Source organism: Odocoileus virginianus, chromosome 23 (assembly GCF_023699985.2).
Source record: "Odocoileus virginianus isolate 20LAN1187 ecotype Illinois chromosome 23, Ovbor_1.2, whole genome shotgun sequence".
Taxonomy (NCBI): domain Eukaryota; kingdom Metazoa; phylum Chordata; class Mammalia; order Artiodactyla; family Cervidae; genus Odocoileus; species Odocoileus virginianus.
The window spans coordinates 457,920-477,709 of NC_069696.1; the positions used below are offsets into that span (position 1 = coordinate 457,920).

Here is a 19,790-nt window from a genome sequence, read left to right on the forward strand (position 1 = left end):
AGAATATGAAAAAATATGTATATATATAAAACTGAATTACTGCACTGTATAGCAGAAATTAACATGTTGTAAATCAATTATACATCAATAAAATAATATTTTTTAGATAAAAAAAAGTAAGTTCTGTGAGTATCTGAGGAATGAATGACTACATGAGTGCACCAGTGAGTTCAGACCATTTACTGACTTTTAGAAAGTTATTTTACCTCTCTGAGGGTCTCACGTCCTTCCCTATTTTCTATTTCCTGGGTATTCTTCCAAAGACATTCAAGGCTATGAGAATATAAATACTGTGGGGGGTGTGTGTGTTGCATAATAGTCACAATGTTTTAAATTTGACATTTTTAATTAAAAATATATAAATTTTATATATATATATATATATATATATATATATATATATATTGGCCACAGCATGTAGCTTGTGGTCTCTTAGTTTCCTGACCAGAAGGGCTTCAGCTGCGAATGGGCCTGTGGGTGCCAGACAGCCTTAGAATAGAAAGGGGGAAGGAGAGGGAGAAAGTGAGGAAGGAAAGGGGAACCAAGAAAGACCAGAAAAGGAGAAGCAAGGAGCTCACCCCTTCTTCTTGAGGGTCGAGGGATAACCCGGAAAGAAAAAGCCAGAAGGAAGTTAACCAGATAGAAAATGATGGAGGAAAAGAAACAGATGAACTGAAGTAAAAGAAAACCTTCTCTTGACATGGTCTGCTTTAAGGATACACAGACAGGCTCTCTCCCCCAAATATCTCCCTACCTTGATGCTGTAGTGCCTGAAAGCCTAGCATTGTTTTAAAGCATTTTGTGTGTGATGTAAAATTCATACAACATAAAAATAATAAAGTGCACAATTCAGTCATTTTAGCATGTTCACGATTTGTGCAACCATTAGCACTTAATCTAGAACATTTCCATCATCCCCAAAAGAGACTCCAACTCTACCTTCGCCCAGTCCTCTGGCAACCACTAACCACTTTCTATCTCTACGGACTTGCCTGTTCCGGACACGGCATCTCAAGGGGATCATATAAGAGCTTTTGTGCCTGGTTTCTTTCATCCTGTGTAATCTCTTCCAGGTTCACCCACGTCGTAGCGTGCGTCAGTACTCCACTTCTTTTCACGTCTGAAAAGAATTCCACTGTGTGGGTAAAATACATTTTGTTTACGCATTCAGCGATGGGTTGATATTTGGGTCATTTTCACTACTTGCTTTTTATGGATTTTGCTGCAGTGAGCATTCCTGTACAAATTTCTATTTTAAGGGTCTTCAGTTCTCTACTGGAATTGCTGGTTCACATCCCCGGTAGCTCAGCAGTAAAGAATCCACCTGCAATGTCGGAGACACAGGAAACAAGGATGAGATCTATGAGAAGGGAGATGCCCTGAAGGAGGAAATGGCAACTCACTCCAGTACTCTTGCCTGGAGCATTGCATGGACAGAGGAGCCTGCAGCACTACTGTCCATGAGGTTGCAAAGAGTCGGACATGACTGAGCGCGCGCACGCACACACACACACACACACACACACACACACACGTCCTAACTCAGTGTAACTCTTTGAGGCACTGCCACGCTCTTTCCCACAGTGATTGCACCGTTTTACACTCCCACCAGCAACAGATGAGGGTTCAGGTCCACCATTTGGGATTTTTGGTTGTTTTGCCTTTTCAGTTTTTTGGCTGAGTCACAGAAGCTTGGGATCTTAGCTCCCCAACCAGGGATTGAACCCAGGTCCATGGCAGTGAAGGTCCAGAGTCCTAACCACTGGACCACCAGGGGATTCCCTCAGGTCCACCATTTTTGAAACCCAGTTTTTTTAGTCAAACATGGCCTTTCTAACCTAGTCTTAGTCATTTCTCAGGTTTTACTCCAGAGCCACAGAGAGCTGAAACCTATACATAGTACCAAGTGCTCAAAATATTAAACTGAGTTACCTTTAGAGTTATTTTGTCTGTTTTGTTTCCCCCTATTCTCCACTATTTGCTAAATTGTATTTAATGAGCATATATTAATTTCATTTATCTCATTTATTCTTATATCTAGGTATATATATTTTTGCCTTGGCAGGGAGAAACTTGTATCATTTTTTCAATCATCAAAATAGATAAATAAAACTAATATATACTCTTAATAAAATTTAGTAAACAGTGGAATCTTTATGTCTATGTCAATATATTTTGATCTAGACATATCTAGATATAGATAGAGGTAGATACAGATATAGGTACAGGTATATAGTTAAATCTAAACAGCATATTAAAAGATTAAAAAGCAGAGACATTAAAAGCAGAGCATATTAAAAAGCAGAGACACTACTTTGCCGACAAAGGTCCATCTAGTCAAAGCTATGGGTTTTCCAGTAGTCATTATGGATGTGAGAATTGGACTATAAAGAAAGCTGAGTGCTGAAGAATTGATGCTTTTGAACTGTCTTGTTGGAGAAAACTCTTGAGAGTCCCTTGGACTTCAAGGAGATCAAACCAGTCAATCCTAAAGGAAATCAGTCCTGAATATTCACTGGAAGGATTGATGCTGAGGCTGAAACTACAATATTTTGACCATCTGATGTGAAGAACTGACTCATTTGAAAAGACCCTGATGATGGGAAAGACTGAAGGCAGGAGGAGAAGGGGACGACAGAGGAAGGGATGGTTGGATGGCATCACCGATTCGATGGACATGAGTTTGAGCAAGCTCCAGGAGTTGGTAATGGACAGGGAAGCCTGGCATGCTGCAGTCCATGGAGTGGCAAAGAGTCGGACATGACTGAGCGACTGACCTGAACTGATATAGTTACATAGATATAAATATATCCTCAGAGGAAAAACTTACATTACCTTAAGAAACTTTTTTCTCCCCAGAATCAAATCATACAAGGCATGATCAATATAACAATGTCTTCAATACTGGTTTCAAAACAAGTGCGTGAGCAATCATCACAAGGCCATTTCTTCTTTCTGCCCAGGGTATAAGTCAAGGGTGTGACACAACATATGAAGGAACTGAAAGTGTTAAGTTGTTCAGTCATGTCCAGCTGTTTGCGACACTATGAACTGTAGCCCACCAGGCTCCTCTGTCCATGTAATTCTCCAGGCAGGAACATTGGAGTGGGTTGCCATTGCCTTCTCCAGGGGATCTTCCCAAACCAGGTATTGAACTCGGGTCTCCTACAAGGGGCAGATCTTACCAGCTGATCCACCAGGAAATCCTAACACTATATATAAGTCAAGGTTGTGTGTGGTTGGGCAGAGTGCAGCTCAGGCTGGAGCTAAGTTAATGAGGTCCAGTCATGTTACATGATACCAGGACAGAACTCAGAACCCCTAGGCAGATGGGAGAGCTTCTGCCAAGTCTGACCTTCTTGAACCACCTCTTCTACCTGCACATCTGCCATCCTACCCTCACAGTGAACACACAACACACACATACACACTGCCATCCAGATTCTAATTTGCATTTGCTAGACAAGATGCCAATTCTTTCTTTTTAAAGATTTTTTTTGTGTGAACCATTTTTAAAGTTTTTATTGACTTTGTTACAATATTGCTTTTGTTTTATGTTTCGGTTTTTTTCACCACAAGGCCTGTGAGATCCTAGCTCCCCAAGCACGGTTCAAACCCTCACCCCCTGCATTGGAAGGTGAAGTCTTAACCACTGGACTGCCAGGGAAGTCCCTAGATGCCCCCTCTTTCTGGCCTCCTAATCTGGCCCTCACCCTCTCCCCTATGTTTTGTCCTTCCTCACCTGACAGGGCACAGACCATGTGCAGGTCATGTCATGGATCAGCCCTGCCAGCAGATCCACTCCTCGGCTCCAACAAACAAGCCTGCTGGCGAAACCCTCCAACCAGGATCCACCTGGCCTCTTCTGTGCACCTGCTCTCAGACTACATTTAGTGATGAGCTTCAGTTCAGTTCAGTCATTGAGTCATGTCTGACTCTTTGTGACTCTAAGTGACCCCATGGACTACATGGACAACTCTCACATCCATACATGACTACTGAAAAAACCATCGCTTTGACTAGGTGGGCTTCCATGGTAGCTCAGTTGGTAAAGAATCAGCCTGCAATTAGGAAGACCTGGGTTCGATTCCTGGGTTGGGAAGATCCCCTGGAGAAGGGAAAGGCTACCCACTCCAGTATTCTGGCCTGGAGAATTCCATGGAGTCACAAAGAGTAGAAAATGACTGAGTGACCTCCACTTGACAAGATGGATCTTTGTCAGCAAAGTAATGTCTTTGCCTTTTAATACACTATCTAGGTTGCCCGTAGCTTTTCTTCAAAGGAGCAAGCATCTTTTAATTTCATGGCTGCAGTCACCATCTGCAGTGATTTTGGAGCCCAAGAAAATAAAGTCTGTCACTGTTTCCATTGTTTCCCCATCTATTTGCTATGAAGTGATGGGACCAGAGGCCATGATTTTAGTATTTTGAATGTTGAGTTTTAAGCCAGCTTTTTCACTCTCCTCTTTCACTTTCACCAAGAGGCTCTTCAGTTCCTCTTTGCTTTCTGCCATAAAGGTGGTATGATCTGCACATCTGAGGTTACTGATATTTCTCCCAGCAATCTTGATTCAACCTTGTGCTTCATTCAGCCCAAAATGAAATGTGCCCAAAATGAAATGTACTTCATTTCACATGATATCTGTGCATACAAGTTAAATAAGTAAGCAGGGTGACAATATACAACCTTGACATACTCCTTTCCCAATTTGGAACCAGTCTGTCTCATGTCCAATTCTAACTGTTGCTTCTTGACCTGCCTACAGATTTCTCAGGAGGCAGGTAAGGTGGTCTGGTGTTCCCACCTCTTTCAAAATTTTCCAGTTTATGGTGATCCACACAGTCAAAGGCTTTGGCATAGTCAATAAAACAGAAATAGATGTTTTTCTGGAACTCTCTTGCTTTTTCGATGATCCAACAGATGTTGGCAATTTGATCTCTGGTTCTTCTCCCTTTTCTAAATCCAGCTTGAACATCTGGAAGTTTTGGTTCACATATTCTTGCCCCTGAGTGTGGAGAATTTTCAGAATTACTTTGCTAGCGTGTGATATGAGTGCAAGTGTGCAGTAGTTTGAACATTCTTTGGCATTGCCTTTCTTTGGGATTGGAATGAAAACTGACCTTTTCTGGTCCTGTGGCCACTGCTGAGTTTTCCAAATTTGCTAGCATATTGAGTGCAGCACTTTCACAGCATCATCTTTTAGGATTTGAAAGAGCTCAGCTGGAATTCCACCACCTCCATTAGCTTTGTCCGTAACGATGCTTCCTAAGGCCCACTTGACTTCGAATTCCAGGTTGTCTGGCTCTAGGTGAGTGATCACACCATCGTGGTTATCTGAGTCATGAAGATCTTTTTTGTATAGTTCTTCTGTGTATTCTTGCCACCTCTTCTTAATATCTTCTGCTTCTGTTAGGTCCATACCATTTCTATTCTTTATTGTGCCCATTTTTGCGTGAAATCTTCCCTTGGTATCTCTGATTTTCTTGAAGAGATCTCTAGTCTTTCCCATTCTATTGTTTTTCTCTATTTCTTTGCATTCTGTTGTTTTTTGAGATTGCACCCAAATATTGCATTTTGGGCTCTTTTGTTGACTATGAGAGCTACTCTAGTTCTTCTAAGGGAATCTTGCCCACGGTTGTAGATATAATGGTCATCTGACCTACTCCTACTCCTACTCTCCCATTCCAGTCCATTTTAGTTCACTGATTCCTGAAATGTCAGTGTTCACTCCTGCCATCTCCTATTTGACCACTTCCAATTTACCTTGATTCTGGACCTAACATTCCAGGTTCCTATGCAATATTGTTCTTTATAGCATCAGACTTTACTTCCATTACCAGTCACATCTACAACTGGTGGTCCACAGCCAGCCTGTTTGCCCAGCCCCTGATGCCATGACCCTCAGGGGCTCACACTCTGGACCAGATGCTAAGGATAAAAGGATATCTCCATCCCATCCTCAGTTGCCCTTGTTTCCCTAAGGGACAAGTTCATTGGCAGGCCTGAGTCCATTGAGGGGGGGAGGAAGGGCCTTTTTCTTTTTCTTTTTTTTTCTGCTTGGATCTTGGTACCCTGATCAGGGATCAACGCCACTTGCCTGGGAAGCTGGTTGTCTTAACCCCTGGACCACCAGGGAAGTCCAGGGAGGGTCTTAAAACAGAGCCTAGTGGTGCTTTGGGGTCATGGCAGTCCCTGTTCTACTTGTCATCTTTTTCAATTTCTTTATTAGCTGCACTGCATGGCATGTGGGATCTTAGTTCCCTGACCAGGGATTGGAAACACGGAGTTTTCACCACTAGAGCTTCAGGTAAGTTCCCTCTACGTGTAATTTCTGAGGGAAGCAGGGCGGGACCCCAGGTCAAGCAAGCGTCTGTCTCCTCTGCGCCCTCCTGCACGCCCCATCGCTAATCCTCACTCCTGTGCCATTATCCTGGCATTGAACCCTGGTCATTCCTGCACCAGAGCTTCTGGCTAACTAAGGACAGGGAGAACGGGGTTAAAGGAGAAGAAAGGGTCACAAAAGACCCCCCCTCAACTGCGATTTCCACTGCTCTTTGGATAGGAACCCTGAACACTCAGCTGCAGTCACCAGAAAGGGCCCTGAGGAAGGGTGGGGATTCCCCTCAGCTTTAGAAAGGGACCTCCGGGCCTCCAACCCAAGGCTTTTCTGTCCCTAAAAATGCAGAACCTTCTCTAGCCCTTACCCTGAAGGCCAGCAGGTGGCAGCACCATCAGGCATTTCACAACCAAAACTAAACCGAAACAGAATTGTTTTTTTCTTTTTTGGTTTTGTTTATGCAAATAGTTCATTCCCTACAACCTTCCTCCCGGAATGGTCACCCCTTCCCCCTCCACAGTCCCTCCCTTCCCCTTCCCTCCCCTGCATGACCCTGCTCTCTCTGCACCCAGAGTGCATGAAGACGCTGTCACGAGCGTCAGGGATCCAACAACAGGCCTTGAGAAATGTGAGTAAGCCTGGTGGGGACCAAGGAAGGAGGGAGACACCAGAGGGGACGATCCTGGGCATGGGGGGCCCCCTGTGCCCAGACTTACTCAGGGAGGTGGGAGCACCCGGCCCCTCCCCATACACCTTATCTCTCCAATATGCACACGCATGCACGCTCACAAACACATGCCCCATCTCTCCTTCCAAGGAGAAAGGAGACTCAGACCCAGGAGGTGAGGCCACACTGCCTTCCTCCTCCAGCTCATAGGGAGCAGCAAGGTGGGGAGGAGTCCCTCAACCTGGAGGGTCAGCTTCTGTGCCTGAGACCCTCTTCCATAGGCGGTCTCTCCCAGAGGCCTTGCTGAACTTGTGGGAGCCATTTCGGAGACCATGACTGGAAACCCTCACCCTCAGTTTACTGGTCCAAGCCAACCTGATTCCTGGAAGGGGAGCAGAGTGATGCAACAGGGCAAGGAGGAGGCTGGGGAGAGAGGTGGGGGGAGTGTGCTGACCTCTGGACTGGACACTGCCCTGGGGAGGAGCACCCAGTGCAGCAGCTGCAGGGACCAGCCTCCCCCCTGCACCCTCCCCTCCCACCCTAGGATATCTCCCTGAGATCTAGAATGGACCGAGAGGAAAATGCCCGGCGGTACGGCAATCCCATCCCCTACCAAACAGCTTGTGTCTGCACCCCTCCCGCCCTACAGATACCTTTTTTCTTTTGGCAGGTGGCTTTTCTACCTCCTGCTGCCGGTCCTGTTCTACGGGGTTGGAGGCACCATCCCTACTCCTCATAGGCTCTACGGGGAGGTGACATCCCCTTTGTTCCCCAAGACTTACCCCAACAATTTTGAGAGGACCACTGTGATCACAGTACCCACGGGGTACAGGGTGAAGCTTGTCTTCTGGCAGTTTGACCTGGAGCCTTCGGAAGGTTGTTTCTATGACTATGTCAAGGTAGGGGGCAGATTAGGGGGGTGGGCAGAGGGAGAACTGAGTGTCTCTGGAACCTGGGGACCCGAGTTCTGACCGACCTGATAACACACCCTGCCTGGGACACAGCCCCAAGCTGGTAAAAGCTGATGGTCAGGTGGGGTTCTGGGAGTCTAGGGGTGTCGAAGATGGGTGGCCACTGGTCTGAGAGACCCTCATGGAGCACAGAGGGGAGAAACAGAGAGGGAGGGGACAGGCCTTGCTCTTGGGGAATGCACTGTCCACAGAAGTCCCCAAAAAACCCTCCCTGTCTGCTTACTTGCCCAGAGGATTTTGGAAACTTCCATGCCTCGGATTCCATGTTGCCATGGAGAGTGTCACCGTGGCTGCCTCCTCACCAGGAACACAGGGACACGAGGAAGCAGCATGTGTGTGGTGGTGGCTCAAGGGTGGTCTCCAGCCAGGACAGTGGGCTCAGTCCCCTCTCTTCTGTCACGACCGAGGGCCCCACCCCAGTCCCTCTTTCTACATCCAATAAAAATGAGATTCCTGGAGACTTCCCCAGTGGTCCAGTGGCTAAGACTCTGTGCTCCCAAGGCAGGGGGCCCCGGTGTGATTCCTGGGAAACTTAGGAAACTAGGATCCCGCCTACTGCACTGCACAGCAGACACACACACACACAAAATGAGATTCTTGATTCAGGATTCAGATAGAGCCCATAAACACTATTTCCAGGAGATCCCCTGGAGGATATAAAAGAATACCATGAAAATGCCATATCTCACTAGCCCAGAGGACTTAAGATGTCAGCAGTGCTGGTAGGGAGGGTCCTGGTGGCAGGCAAAGTGCGGATGAGGTAAGAGGGGGACGTCTTCTGCTTTGCAGTAGTTCAGGAATCTGTGAAGGAATAGAGGTAAGGGGAACTCAGTGATGCTTGCTAAACTGGCGGGTCCTGGATGCTCACATTCAGCTGAATATCAGGAGTCATGGCTGGACAGGAATGGGTTGACCAAGACAAGGTGGAAGGACAGGACAGGGGGTAAAGCAGATCATCCAGGCTCTAGGGATGAAGGAATGATAGAAACCAGGTAGAGGCGACCAGGATTCCAGTGGGAGGTGGACACAGGAAGAGATGGGGGTAAAGAAAGGTCTGACACACGTTGTTGTTCAGTCACTAAGTCATGTCAGACTCTTTGCAACCCCATGGACTGCAGCACAGCAGGCTTCCCTGTCCTTCAGCATGTCTGCGAGTTTGCTTGAATTCATCTATTGAGTCAGTGATGCCATCCAACCATCTCATCCTCTGTCATCCCTTCTCCTCCTGCCTTCTATCTTGCCCAGTATCAAGGACAATTCCATGAGTCAGCTCTTCATATTAGGTAGCCAAAGTATTGGAACTTCAGCTTTAGCATCAGTCCTTCTAGTGAATAATCAAAGTTGATTTCCTTTAGGATTGACTGGTTTGATCTATTTGCTGTCCAAGGGACTCTCAAGAGTCTTCTCCAGCACCACAATTTGAAAGCATCAGTTTTTCAGCACTCAACCTTCTTTATGGTCCAACTCTCACATCCATACATGACTACTGGAAACATCATAGCTTTGACTAGACGTACCTTTCTCAGCAAAGTGATGTCTTTGCTTTTTAACATGCTGTCTAGGTTTGTTTTAGCTGGGGATCATAAAAAGGGAGGGCCGAGTCCAGGCACGGGATAACGTGCAAGGTCAATCGATGGAGATGCAGGACAGAGGAAAGGCCTCTGGGGAAGTTGGAATAGCCAGAGCCCAGCAGGTAGACAGCAGCTGGAGACCATCCAGTGGGGCAGGGAGGAGGGGGCGGGATCCCCTCTCTGGGATAAGAGAAGGATGACCTTCATAACCTTCCATGTGGGATGTGTCCCCTCAACAGCTCGTCTGCCTGTCCCTCCTCCACAGATTTCTGCTGATAAGAAGACCATGGGGAGGTTCTGTGGGCAGCTGAGTTCTCCCCTGGGCAACCCCCCAGGAAGGAAGGAATTCATGTCCCAAGGGAACAAGATGCTGCTGACCTTCCACTCGGACTTCTCCAATGAGGAGAACGGCACCATCATGTTCTACAAGGGCTTCCTGGCATACTACCAAGCCGTGGGTGAGTGGCGCCTGTGCTGGCTCCTGGGCTCATACTGAATGGGGGCCAGAAAGGGGGATTCTTGAATCCAAAGATTTGGGAAGCCAAGCTTTCTTGTTTTTTCCCAAGAGAGCTTTTTCTAGGAGAGGACTATCCCCCAGGGTCCTGTCCCCACTGAGCAGGTCCCAGAAAGGGTCAGAGGGGCCCAGAGTTCCAGGTGGCCTGGGATAACCTTGTCCTTAGGCCTCTAATGAGTGACCTCACTGAGACCAGCGCCTCCAAAGGTCCCTCCCCCGGCCCCCACCCTAGCTTCTGTGGGATTGAATCCCTCCTTCCGGAATCTCTTCCAGACCTGGACGAATGTGCCTTGCAGCTCAACTCGGTTGAGGAGGACACCCCGCCTCGGTGCCAACACTTGTGCCACAACTACGTCGGCGGCTATTTCTGCTCCTGCCGTCCAGGCTATGAGCTCCAGCAGGATGGGCGTTCCTGCCAGGGTGAGGTCCTGCCTGGGTGGTCCCAGAGGAGGCAGGGGCTGAGCAAGGTGGGGCTCGCTGGGTGACCCGCTTTCGCTCTGCTCTCCCAGCCGAGTGCAGCAGCGAGCTGTTCACGGAGCCCTCCGGCTACATCTCCAGCTTGGAGTACCCCCAACCCTACCCCCCCGACCTGCGCTGCAACTACAGTATCCGAGTAGAGCGGGGCCACACCCTCCACCTCCAATTCCTGGAGCCTTTTGAAATCGATGACCACCAGCAAATACACTGTCCCTACGACCAGCTGCAGGTACAGCCAACCCACCCCCAGAAACTCTCGTCCCCATCCCCACACGTCTCCTCTCATCCCTCCTCCCCACTGGGCCATCTGGCCAATGGGTGCAGAAATGGCCAATGTCCCACATGAGTTGTCCTACACTCCTGGCTTCCCAGGTGTCTCTAGTGGTAAAGAACCCATCCGCCAATGCAGGAGATGTAAGAGATTCAGGTTCAATCCCTAGGTCGGGAAAATTGCCTGGAGGAGGTCATGGCAACCCACTCCAGTATTCTTGCCTGGAGAATTCCATGGACAGAGGAGCCTGGCAGGCTGCGCTCCATAAGGTTGCAGAGAGTTGGACTCGACTGAGCAACTTAGTGCACACTCCTGGCCAGTGGGTCCTAGGGAGGCTTTCTCCTCGCCAGCTGAAAACATACACCAAGCAGGATCCACACCACCGGCACCACTGCCTTAGCCCTGTGTCTGAATTGGCCACATGACCCTCCCTCTGTCCACCCCCACCACCACCACAGATCTATGTCAAGGGGAGGAACATTGGTGAGTTCTGTGGAAAGCAAAGGCCCGAGCACATTGATGCCCAAAGCAACTCGGTGGACCTGCTCTTCTTCACGGACGAGTCAGGGGACAGCCGGGGCTGGAAGCTGTACTACACTAGTGAAGGTAAGGCTGCCTGGGGCCCTCAGGGGCCAGAAAGGGGGCAGGATGAGGCAGTTAGAACGGAGGCCAGTGGCTCAGAAATAAACCTGCCCTCTGATCTCCATAATAGTCATCAAGTGCCCCCAGCCCAAGACCCTGGACTCATACACCATCATTCAGGACCCGCAGCCTCAATACCAGTACCGGGACTATTTCATCGCCACGTGCAAAAAAGGTTACGAGCTCGTGGAGGTAAGAGCCAGGGCCGAGGGGAGGGAGCTGACCCAGAGTCCGGCATAATTCACACGGACTATGGAGGCTCAGCCCCACATGGAAACATAGCATGTTTGAGCTGGAAGGGTTACCCAGCCTGCTCCAACTTGACCGCACACTAGAAATAGGATTTCAAAATTCTGATGTCCAGTCCCCTGCTAGAGACTAGTCCATGAGTCTGAAGGGGAGCATGGGTATCAGGATTACCTATAGTTACTTGGTGATTCTAATGCCCCGCCAAGTCTAAGAACTATGGGACCTGGCCCTATAACTCACTATGCAGTGAGGAACCAAACAGGTGGGGGTGGAGCTGAAGAGCGAGACCTCACTCACTCAACATCACTGGGATTGTGTACAACAGGGACAAATCCCCTGCCTCTTGCCCCAGGGCTCTCGATTTTTGTTTTTAAAACCTACCTGGCTTTACTCGATGATTCATGAATCGGGCAGCATTCCATCGAACAATCAGAAGAGGCTCCGTTTATGTCCACCGGTGGTCTTACCCCAGACCCACCACCCTGTCCAGAGCTTTGCAGACCCAGGAGAGAATGTGGTTTGCTCCACTGGTGAATCTCACAAAAGCCGGGAAACTAAAATGCTACTCTCGGGACTGCCTAGTGGTCCAGTGGTTAAGAATCCACCTTCCGGTGCAGGGGGCGTGGGTGTGACCCCTGGCTGGGGAGCTTAGATCCCACATGTCTCAGGGCACCTAAGCCTGTGCACCACAACTACAGAAAGCAGTGAGGAACCAGTAAAGGCAATTAATAATAATAAATACATAAATAAATGCTATTTTTATGAACCATACAATTGGAGTTACCCTGGCCAGGGGCCTGGGACTGGACATCCCATCTTTGTCCAGTAGGTCCCCTCGGAAGACCCACCCTGAATCAGAGAAGAGACCTTTGGTTGGTTGTGGTGAATTCACCCAACAAACATTTTAAGTGTTGATTCAGTGACAGGCAGTGTTCTGGATGTGGGAGGTACAATAAAAGAAACACACATGTTCACACAGGTTTCATGGAGCTTACCTTTGAATAGAGATGAGTCAGCCAGATCACTGCTCATTAGTCCAGGAAGGACTGGGGGTCCTGGGCACACCCCTCCCCGCCGTTCAGGTTACAACCTGCCCCATCTATGCCACCAGCACCCTTACCTTATCACTTATCATTCACATCATCAACTTTAAACCTAGTCACACAGTTTATCTCACATTATTTACTTTTTATTTGACTCAGCAGTAAAGACTCCACCTGCAATGCAGGAGACATGGGTTCAGTTTCTGGGTGGGGAAGATTCCCCTGAAGAAGGATCTGGTAACCCACCCCAGTATTCTTGCCTGGAAAAGTCCACGGACAGAGGAACCTGACGGTCTACAGTCCATGGGGTTGCAAAACAGTTGGGACATGCCTGAGCGACTACATGATAATTTACATTTTGCTCAGATATCCTAGTTCTTATGCACATTCTCTTGCAGTCTGATCCAGGGCTAACAATCTGAGATGATTGTTGGTGTTAATAAAACTCATTCATGTTCTCCAGTTACTTTTCATTTCAGAGGGTGCTGTCTCCTGGCCTGTCCCCGCCATTTGTTGGCCTAGGATAGCACTTGGCATATGTCAGCATCTTGAGCCCCCTTGAAAGTGGCTGGGCTGCACTAGCATTTTAGGAAAGACCCTTAGCCTTGAGAAGCCAACAGTCTGGGGGCAATGGGGTGATACGGGGCTTACCTGGCAGAGCAGTCCAGAGGGAAGAAACATGGCCCTACTTCAGGGCAGAGACTTTTGTTTCAATGCAGAGAATGTGCAACTGTGCTTGTGGCTTGTTTGCTTTTTAATTAAAAATTGTGAAGTTCAGGGACTTCCCTGGTATTGTGAAGTTCAGGGACTTCCCTGGTATTCCAGTGTCTGAGATTCTGCACTCCCAAAGCAGGGGGCCTGGGTTCGATTCCTGGTCGGGAAACCTGACCCCACACACCTCAACTAAAGATCCCACAATGAAGATCGAAGATCCTGAGTGCCACAACTAAGAACCAAAGCAGCCAAAATAAATAATAATAAATAAATAAATATTTTTAAAAATAAAATTATGGGGTTCAACTGGACCTCAGTGGAAACTCTTGAAATCCCAAGAGTCTAGAGAGGGGATTATTGGGTATAACAACTAGCCCTTGCTCCGATATTTTTTTTAAACTATTTATTTATTTATTTACCTATTTGGATGTGTCAGCATGCGGGCTCAGTAGCTGTGGCATTCAAGCTTAGTTGCTCCCCAGCATGTAGGATCTTAGTTCCTCGACCAGGGATCGAACCCACTCCCTGACACTGGAGGACAGATTCTTAACTACTAGACCACCGGGCAAGTCCCCAGCTCTGGCTTCCTGCTGCATGGCTCAGTGCAGTCAGTCTGGTCTGAGAGGACTGGCTAGGAAGAGGGGCCTAGGGGCCACATCCACAGGTGTTGAGGTTCAAGGGCTGAGAGCTGACTTTGCATCCTTACTGCTCCCCTGTGGGCAAGGGCAGGAGGGAGCCTCAGGGTCTCCTTGTACTAATGGCTTCTCCACCTCTGCTCCAACAGGGCAACAAGGTGCTCCTATCCTTCACAGCTGTCTGCCAGGATGATGGCACATGGCACCGAGCCATGCCCAGGTGCAGGAGTAAGTTGCAACTCAAGCATGTGTCTCCCCCCAGGAGAAGGGAAGAGGGTCAGGCCTAAGCATCGCCCCCCAAAAGCCATTCCCCCGACTTGTCCTTTGAAGGCTCCAGCCCACCGGGAACCAGTCGGCCTTCATCTCTGCAGATGAGGGGCTCTGCCCAGAACTGAGTTTTATCCCATCCAATTCTCATGCATCACGAAAGCCCCCAGTGACCATATCTCCCGAAGGCTCTCAGCATGTTCAGTGGGTTCCCGCCCCTCCCACTGAAGTTCCAGTACAGTCCTCAGTTCTCACGTGGCCCTGTGTTCTCTCCAAGTCAAGAACTGCGGGCGGCCCCGAAGCCTGCCCAACGGGGCCTTCAATTACATCACCAGAGAAGGGGTGAATACCTACGAGGCCCGCATCCAGTACTACTGCCATGAGCCCTTCTACAAGATGCACACCAAAGACAGCACACGCGAGTCTGAGCGAGGTAAGGACATGTGTACATGGCCACCTTCTCCCTCTTGTGGGAACATCTTCTGCAATTTCTTTCAACAGAGTCTCCAAGGAGGGAATGTTAAGATATTTATCCCGGGCACTGGCTTCAGGGGTGCCAAGAGGCTTCTAATAAGGTTGGAAAAGGAAACATTTGAGCTGATAGAATGAAAGACTTGAATCTCATAAACAGCTCTCTCTCACCCCACCCCTACCAGCACCCCCACTACAGGTTTATCAGTGGGGTTTCCTCAGCACTGTCCCCACATCCCCTCTCAGGTTGCTGTGTTGTGACTTTTTGCACTACTAAATTGCTTTCAGACTCATCAGTGGGTATCTTGAAAACTTTTTAATGAAAGAAATCACATGATTCTTTCTCATGTGAAAGAAATCACATGAGATTTAAAACATGCCAAAAAGAGAAAAAAAAATATCTTGTTTATAGGCTATTACTGTTGCTGTTGTTAGTCACTCAGTCATGTCCGACTCATTGTGACCCTATGGACTGTAGCCTGCCAGGCTCCTCTGTCCATGGGATTCTCCAGGCAGGAATACTGGAGTGGGTTGCCATTTCCTTCTCCAAGTTCACAGGCTATATAAGGTATTATATAAGAGCTGGACTTTGAAGTAAGACAACTGTCCATTTGCATCTTGGTTCTGGCACTTAGAAGTTATATGACCTCGTGTAAATTATTTAAACCCAGTTTCCTCAACTCTAGTGTTAGTCACTCAGTCGTGTCCAACTCTGAGATCTCATGGACTGTAGCCTGCCTGGTTCCTCTGTCCATGGAATTCTCCAAGCAAGAATACTGGAATGGGTAGCCTTCCCCCTCTCCAGGGTACTTCCTGACCCAGAGATCAAACCCTGGTCTCCTGCACTGCAGGCTGGCTCTTTACCGTCTGATACACCAGGGAAGCCCTGCTTGTCTCTAGGAGGAGGGTGATGATGCATATCTGAAAGCATCACCAAGGTGCGTCAATGAGATAAAATGCTGAGTGTCAAGCAAGGTACACTGTCCACAATCAGAAAACATAGCTATGGGGAATTCCCTGATGGTCCAGCAATTAGGACTCCACGCTTTCACTGCTGAGGGCTCGGGTTCAATCCGTGGTTGGGGAACTAAGATTTGCACAGCAGAGCCAAAAAAACACCCTCAAAAAACTAAACAAGAAAACATAACTCCCACTATCATCCGCTCCCCAGCACCAAGATGCAATAATGATAAGATCTTCTTGATAAGTTCCTTCCAGTTTTTGTGTCAACTTTCACATATAGGGATCACAACAAATATGAGTTAAGCATTCTGATTTTTCCATTTAGCATCAAAACAAAAACACACATGGAACTTTTCAAAACACACACTTTCAGTATCCCATCCGCAGGTATTCCAACCTTTCCCTTTGTTCCTCCTCCTTTCTGTGCTCACTTTGGTGCTCTTGGCCTCTGCCCACAACCCTCCAGCCTGAGCTCAGCCCCCTCTCCCCTTAGGGCTGTACACCTGCACCGCTCAGGGCATTTGGAAGAACGAGCTGGTAGGAGAGAAGGTGCCTCGGTGTTTGCCAGGTGAGTGGAAGCCCTCCACTGTCCGCTGTGGCCTTGGCAGCCATTCAGGGCCTCAGAGGAGGGGTGGCATAGACAAAAGAGAGACAGTCCAGGCTGAAGCTGAAGACGGACAAGGGGCATCTGGAAAATGGAGAGGAGATGCCCCAGGAGAAGGGCAGAGGGACCCAGAGAGCTGGCCCTGTCCTGCAGTCCTGGACTTTTCACTGAGCAGGTGGGAGACCAAGAATAAATAAAAAGGGCAAGAAAAGCCCTAGGAAAGAATAAACAAGAATGAAGAGAGATGACTGACAATATGCCAAAGGGGGGGGGTGAGGAGAGGGGTGGCGGGGGAGGATGGGGAGAGGAAAAGGCCCTGAACTAAAAAGAGGGGCCAAGGGGAGGGGCCAGGCCTTGGAGGGAGGCGGGTGGCCAGGTGCTGACTTTTCTACGCCCCCCGCCCCTCCATTGTCTCCTCGCCAGTATGCGGGAAGCCAGTGCACCCCGTGGAGCAGAGGCAACGCATCATTGGAGGCCAGAAGGCCAAGCTGGGCAACTTCCCCTGGCAGGCCTACACCAACATCCACGGGCCCGGGGGTGGCGCATTGCTGGGGGACCGCTGGATCGTCACAGCCGCGCACACCATTTACCCCAAGGACCACGAGGCACAGGGCAGCCCCAATTTAGATGTGTTCCTGGGCCACATCAACGTGGAAGATATCACCAAGCTGTCCAACCACCCAGTCCGTAGGGTCATAATCCACCCAGACTACCGCCAGGAAGAGTCCCACAATTTTGAGGGGGACATCGCCCTCCTGGAGCTGGAAAATAGCGTCACCCTAGGCCCCAACCTCCTGCCCATCTGCCTCCCAGACAACGAGACCTTCTATGACCCGGGTCTCGTGGGCTATGTCAGTGGCTTTGGGATCATGGAGGAGAGAATTTCTCACAACCTCAGATTTGTCCGTCTGCCAGTAGCTAGGCGAGAGATTTGCGAGCGCTGGCTCCGGCAAAAAAACAGGAATGATGTGTTTTCTGAAAACATGTTCTGTGCTGGGAACCCAGCCACAAGGCAGGATTCCTGCCAAGGGGATAGTGGAGGGGTCTTTGCAGTGAGTGATAAGAAAAATGACCGCTGGGTGGCCACGGGCATCGTGTCCTGGGGCATCGGGTGTGGAGAAGGGTATGGGTTCTACACCAATCTCCTCAACTATGTGGACTGGATCAAGAAAGTGATGGAAGCAGAAGACTGAGCCCAGGATTGCCTAGGTCAGTCCAGAGAGGAGTGTATTACAAAAAAAATTTTTTTATCTGACCAGTTGTTGATAACTTCTAAGAATCCATATTAAAATCACTAATGCAGAAAGACACCATGTGAAATAAACTCTCCTCTCTATAGTCCCATCTACTTTCTTCACCTGAAACAACCCAAAGTTCACCTTTATTTCCCCAAAGAATTGCACAAGGTATATTCCACCAACTCTAGGTATCATTGTCCTCTTCCATTTTTATACCATGGTGTAACTGAATATAGAATGTCTTCCAAATAAAATTTTATGGGAAAGTCCATTGTGTAAAGTGAATTTAAAGCAGTATTTATAAGTATATTTAGTTACATCAGGGCTTCCCTGGTGGCTCTGCCATAGAGTCTGCCTGCCAATGCAGGAGACAAAATTTTGATCCCTGCTCTGGGAAAATCCCACACACCTCAGAGCAACTGAGTCTGTGCACCTGGGCTCCACAAACTTCCAGCTGAAACTACTGAAGCCAGTGTACTCTAGAGCCTGTGCTGAACATTAGGAGAAGCCCATGTAACAATGTAGACCCAACACAGCCAAAAAATTAATTGATTTTTTAAAATATTTAGTGAAATCATATGTAAAATATTTTCATAGAAACGCAATGGGAATAGTTAAGTTGCTGCACACATTTATCATTAGAGTTGTAGATACTTTATCTCTGTCTTTTGTTTTGATTATACACTACAAAGAAAATCCTTATTTTCCCACAAAAACAGTTGCAGATACAAGATCTTTTTTAACAGGTCAGTTTCCAATCTCTAAATATTCCTTAAGAGAAGAGTGGTATGAAATTTTTGTTCCCAAATTGAGTCACTAACAGTACTTTTTCTAATCATTTATTTACATATGTATGTACTTACTTTTTGGCCACACCTCCCAGCATGTGGGGTCTTAGTTCCTGGACCAAGAATGCAACCTATACCCCTGTAGAGGAAGTGCAGAGTCTTAGCCACTGGACAACCAGGGAAATCCCATTAACAATATATCCAAATAATTTATATTATTTAAGATATGTTTAAAGGCCAGAGAAGGACTGAGAACTTGGGATAAACAATATAAGTACTTATGCCAGAATATTATCATGACATTATTGCAGGTATATTGTTACCCTGCTTATTAAACTTTTATGCAAAGTACATCACAAGAAATACTGGGCTGGATGAAGCACAAGCTGGAATCAAGATTGCCAGGAGACATATCAATTACCTCAGATATGCAGATGACACCACCCTTACGGCAGAAAGCGAAGAAGAACTAAAGACCCTCTTGATGAAAGTGAAAGAGGAAAGTGAAAAAGTTGGCTTAAAGCTCAGCATTCAGAAAACGAAGATCATGGCATCTGGTCCCATCACTTCATGGCAAATAGATGGAGAAACAAAGGAAACAGTGAGAGACTTTATTTTGGGGGGCTCCAAAATCACTGCAGATGGTGACTGCAACCATGAAATTAAAAGATGCTTGCTCCTTGGAAGAAAAGCTATGACCAACCTAGAGAGCATATTAAAAAGCAGAGACATTACTTCGCCAACAAATGTCCGTCTAGTCAAGGCTATGGTTTTTCCACTAGTCATGTATAGATGTGAGAGTTGAACTGTAAAGAAAGCTGAGCACCCAAGAATTGATGCCTTTGAATTGTGGTGTTGGAGAAGACTCTTGAGAGTCCCTTGGACTGCAAGGAGATCCAACCAGTCCATCCTAAAGGAAATCAGTCCTGAATATTCATTGGAAGGACTGATGTTGAAGCTGAAACTCCAATACTTTGGCCACGTGATGCTAAGAACTGATTCATGGGAAGAGACCCTGATGCTGGGAAAGATTGAAGGCAGGGGGAGAAGGGGACGACAGAGAATGAGGTGCCTGAATGACATCACCAACTTAATGGACATGAGTTTGAGTAAACTCTGGGAGTTGGTGATGGACAGGGAGGCCTGGTGTGCTGCAGTCCATGGGGTCGCAAAGAGTAGGACACAACTGAGCACCTGAGCTGAACTGAACTGATTATTGCACAAATGACTCTGCTGGACTTGTCTGAGCAACCTTACTTGAGCTGACTCACACAGGCCTGAATTAAAGAAGATCAAGGCAGAGTTAAAACATTCCTGAGTAATGACAAGTTGGTAAGTCCAAATGTAGGTCCACAATCCCTTATCTGG

General features: G+C 47.8%; 1 protein-coding gene across 2 annotated transcripts; it reads left to right on the forward strand.

Annotated features, from left to right (window-relative positions):
• The first annotated feature begins 6,841 nt into the window (after nucleotides 1–6,841).
• Nucleotides 6,842–17,903, forward strand: C1R (complement C1r). Of its 2 annotated transcripts, none has more exons than XM_070453082.1 (11): nucleotides 6,842–6,965; nucleotides 7,675–7,903; nucleotides 9,812–10,004; nucleotides 10,334–10,480; nucleotides 10,570–10,766; nucleotides 11,267–11,414; nucleotides 11,521–11,642; nucleotides 14,241–14,319; nucleotides 14,636–14,791; nucleotides 16,286–16,360; nucleotides 16,820–17,903. In XM_070453082.1, coding segments are annotated over exons 1-11 (2,118 nt in total). In that variant the 5' UTR covers nucleotides 6,842–6,963; the 3' UTR covers nucleotides 17,590–17,903. The 2 variants fall into 2 exon arrangements, with proteins under 2 accessions (XP_070309183.1, XP_070309182.1); XM_070453081.1 differs by lacking the exon at nucleotides 6,842–6,965 and adding an exon at nucleotides 7,491–7,595.
• Nucleotides 17,904–19,790: the final 1,887 nt, after the last annotated feature.

Bases quoted from the DNA above. Each gene is read 5' to 3' on its own strand.
- C1R (XM_070453081.1), top strand. From the start codon at position 7,570: ATGGACCGAGAGGAAAATGCCCGGCG. The intron at 7,596-7,674 runs GTACGGCAATCC...TTCTTTTGGCAG, and splicing joins CGAGAGGAAAATGCCCGGCG to GTGGCTTTTCTACCTCCTGC. The intron at 11,643-14,240 runs GTAAGAGCCAGG...CTGCTCCAACAG, and splicing joins AAGGTTACGAGCTCGTGGAG to GGCAACAAGGTGCTCCTATC.